We start from the raw sequence: 3,738 nt of genomic DNA, 5'->3' as shown, positions 1-3,738 counted from the left end.
TGTAATTTCTATCAATGGTGTTTTGTCATTTTCAATGTAAAAGTCTGGCACCTCCTCGGTTAGATTTTGTCTTAAGCACTGTATTCTTTTTTTACACTACTCTAAAAGAACTGATTTCTTACTTTCCTCTACAGGTTGTTCATTGTCAAGGTATAGAAATAGGGAAGAATGCTCAGAGGGCCTGAAGACGACAAAAGCAAGCAGCCTTCCTTTATATATGGAGTGTCTAGGAAACTTCAGGCACTCAGAAACTTAGGGATTCATTAGGTCCTCTGTCTCTAGAAGACCTCCAGGCTGGAGGGGTCCGGAAGGATCTGGGTGCAGCCTCCTATGTCACACTTCATAACCCCTGAAAGCTGCCAGATGTTCCTAAGCCAGGGGAGACAGAAACCAGGAAAGCCACGCACCATGGTTTATGCTGTATCTGCCCGAACATCTGACATTCAGCTCTTGAGTTCCAAACACCCCACCGGGCTGACTTTACCCTTGACTTATCAGTATCAAGTTCCTTTTGCCAACAACACCATTCTCTAGTCCTTTCAGCATCACGTAGGGTTCATACAGAATGTCTGGCACGTAGAAAGGTATGTTACAGAAAGGAGCTGTAATGGTTAATCTTCTGTGTCATCTTGACTGGGCTGTTTGGTGGTCAGGTCTTGGGTTATACATTATTTTCAGTGCATCCACAGACTGAGTAAAGCAGACTGCCCTCCCTAGTGTGGATGGGCTTCCTCCCATCATCTGAAGACCTAAACAGAACAAAAAAGCTCGCCAGCCTAGAGAAGGGAGGATTTTTCCTGCCTTCAGAATGGAACCGAAACACTGGCTCTTCCTGGGTCTCAGGCTTCCAGACTCAGACTAGAACTACATCTTTGAAGATCTTGGGAATTGTCAGTCTCCATAATCAAATTCCTCTGTGTGTGTACATTTGTATACACACATACACACACACACACCAGTTTCTCAGGAGAGCCCTGACAAATACAGGGACCAATAAATATTTGAGGAACGAAAAAACAAGTCAAAAGAGGCTCACATATAAACTCATATCCCTTCCTTAAACAGCCCCAAACTTGACCACCTTCCTCATGACATCCTGAGACACTCTCACTGTCTCCATTTCAGGGTTAGCCCTTGACATTTTGGCCAACTGGGCCCTTCCAAAACCACACTCCCCATTCCACACCTGGGGCGATGTTCTCTTTGTGCCAAATCTGCCCTTGATATCTTCCCTACAAGCAAGAGCCAAGTCCTGGTTCATATCAGGAATATTTTATTATCACTGGAGTAAGTGTGAGGGCAGGGGCACATGCTGGCATCTTCTGGGAGTGGCCATGATCCTGCACATTATGGAAGAGTGTAATGGGATCGATATCTTCACTGGAAGATCTTCTGCCCCTTAAAATGTATCCACTGAAGTCAGCACAGTATCTCCCCTCACCTTCAGCATTTTCACAGACTGTAGGGGCAGGCGGTGGACAAACTGGCAGAAGGACTCGTTATTCACAAACACCTAAGGAAGGAGATGTATTTCTTGTGAGCTCAGAACGATTAGGCCTCCTCTTTCCCTTTCCTACTTTCATTGCCTTCTGTAAAATTTCTTTACTCTGTAAAAGCAAAGCAGATATTCTCCTCCAGGACATCCTGCCAATACAGTGCTGTAGAAATCATCCTCCATGTCCACTTCCTCGCCTCCAGAGCTGCCATCCCTGCTTTACCCTGAGGGCAGGGGGCCTGCACGTCTCCCTCCACACTGCTGACTGTGCGATACAGTAAGAGCTGTGTGGAGTTCACCTCAGCATCTCTACTTGTACAGCACACACACTGAGTACAGCACACAAGATCCTGAGTATAGATGCCTGTGCTATACAGGGACAAGGGGCTCCACCACTCTGTTGTACGCCTGAAACTCACATGGTAAGGTAAATCAATGATACTTCAATTTCAAAAAGCACATGTGTTAAAAATACAAAACAAACAAAAAATTGGTCTGTTGTGATCACATCAGAGTTGGACTCCACAGCACGCCCAACACAGCCATGGCGCTCCACACCCTGGAGAGCCCACACACCTTGTATTCATTCTCCAGCACCAAGAATCGAAGCTCAAACGGCTGGCCTGGCATGAAAGGGTCAGAAACCATTCTCTTTTCCTCCTGCCATCCCCCTTCCTGGAAACTGTTCATCACCACCATGCTGTTTGTGTAGACTCGGAAATGGAATGCAATGTTGCTGCCTTCCTCAATACCCATGCAGAAATCCACCACAAGCTCTGGGTTCTTCCTGCAAAGACAAAAGGATAGCTCCCGCAGGCAGGCATTTACTATAGAAAAAAACTTCCTCAGGAACAACCACAGTCCTTTTCTCTCTCTCTCTCCCTCTCCCTCCTTCCCCTTCCCCCTGCCCTCTTTCTCAAAATATTTTTACCTTTCTCACTTTGCTATCTCTCTCTCTCTTTTCCTCCCCTGCCTCCCCCGCTCACACACACACACATAGACACAGACACACAGAGGAAGGAAATCCCACCTGAAGTGTAATCTCACACTTTTGCATGAGACACCTCAGCTTATTCCGATGATTAAAGAAGATCAAGCTGTTTCCAATGAGTGTCCCCAAGACATGCTAACACTCTCCCCTTGTGCTTCACCCTCCATCAGACATAAACTGGCCTCTACTCACCCACAAGAAGACTCAAGATTTCCCTTGATCTTCACCATGAAACCCACAGCCAGGGAAACAGACTACTGATAGGGGTTCAGCTATGGAAGAGACGGATGCGTCAGTGAATGAAGAGCCAGTGTTCTCTCTCCCACATCATTGCCCAAGCAGACTCAGGACACAAAACGTGATCTCCTCCCACAGCTAAGAGACATTAGTATACCTCCAACAAGGAGACATTAATCCGAGTCCAGACATGCACTCAGAGGCACAGATACATATATTATATACAAACACTTCCAAACCCAGAGAAACAATATGCAAAAGGACATAAAATAATGCAAATCCAGTGATTCCCATTCACACACACACACTCTTTCCCATTCTCTACTAGCATTCACATAATGATTTGTGTCAAGGTGACCTGGCACCAGCAGCAGAGGTAATCAGATTCCTTCCTCCCATCCTTCATACCAAGGAGTTCATAGTCTTCAACTGGGCCTTTCTTCCTTGTTGAAACTGTGTGTGTGAGTCTGTCTGGAGAAGATGCCCTATAAATGCCATTAGGAGATGAGTCACCCCTGACCCTTTCACTCAGGCTATAGTCCCCTGCCCTCTATTCTTCTGAAATTTATGACATCAAAAGTGTGTTCAGTCCACACTATCCAAAGTCCACTGTAATAATAAGAAGTGGGTTCAAACTCTAGTCAGTTCAGTTCAGTTCAGTCGCTCAGTCGTGTCTGACTCTTTGGGAACCCATGATCGCAGCACGCCAGGCCTCCCTGTCCATCACCAACTCCCAGAGTTCACTCAAACTCATGTCCATTGAGTCGGTGATGCCATCCAGCCATCTCATCCTCTGTCGTCCCCTTCTCCTCCTGCCCCCAATTCCTCCCAGCATCAGGGTCTTTTCTAACGAGTCAACTCTTCATATGAGGTGGCCAAAGTATTGGAGTTTCAGCTTTAGCATCATTCCTTCCAATGAACACCCAGGACTGATCTCGTTTAGAATGGACTGGTTGGATCTCCTTGCAGTCCAAGGAACTCTCAAGAGTACACTCCAACACCGCAGTTCAAAAGC

The 3,738-nt window shown here is 46.4% G+C and overlaps 1 protein-coding gene across 1 annotated transcript; it reads right to left on the bottom strand.

The window, feature by feature from the left end:
• Positions 1–1,399: 1,399 nt before the first annotated feature.
• Positions 1,400–3,143, bottom strand: LOC104995453 (galectin-16-like). The gene is given in 4 exon segments (XM_010849326.1): positions 1,400–1,513; positions 2,072–2,282; positions 2,679–2,758; positions 3,132–3,143. Coding segments are annotated over 4 exon segments (417 nt in total).
• Positions 3,144–3,738: the final 595 nt, after the last annotated feature.

The sequence above is a fragment of the Bison bison genome, unplaced genomic scaffold (genome assembly GCF_000754665.1).
Source record: "Bison bison bison isolate TAMUID 2011002044 unplaced genomic scaffold, Bison_UMD1.0 scf7180017864280, whole genome shotgun sequence".
In the NCBI taxonomy this organism is placed as follows: Eukaryota; Metazoa; Chordata; class Mammalia; order Artiodactyla; family Bovidae; genus Bison; species Bison bison.
The sequence above is the reverse complement of the archived record's forward strand: the minus strand, read 5'-3'. Positions and strand labels throughout refer to the sequence as shown.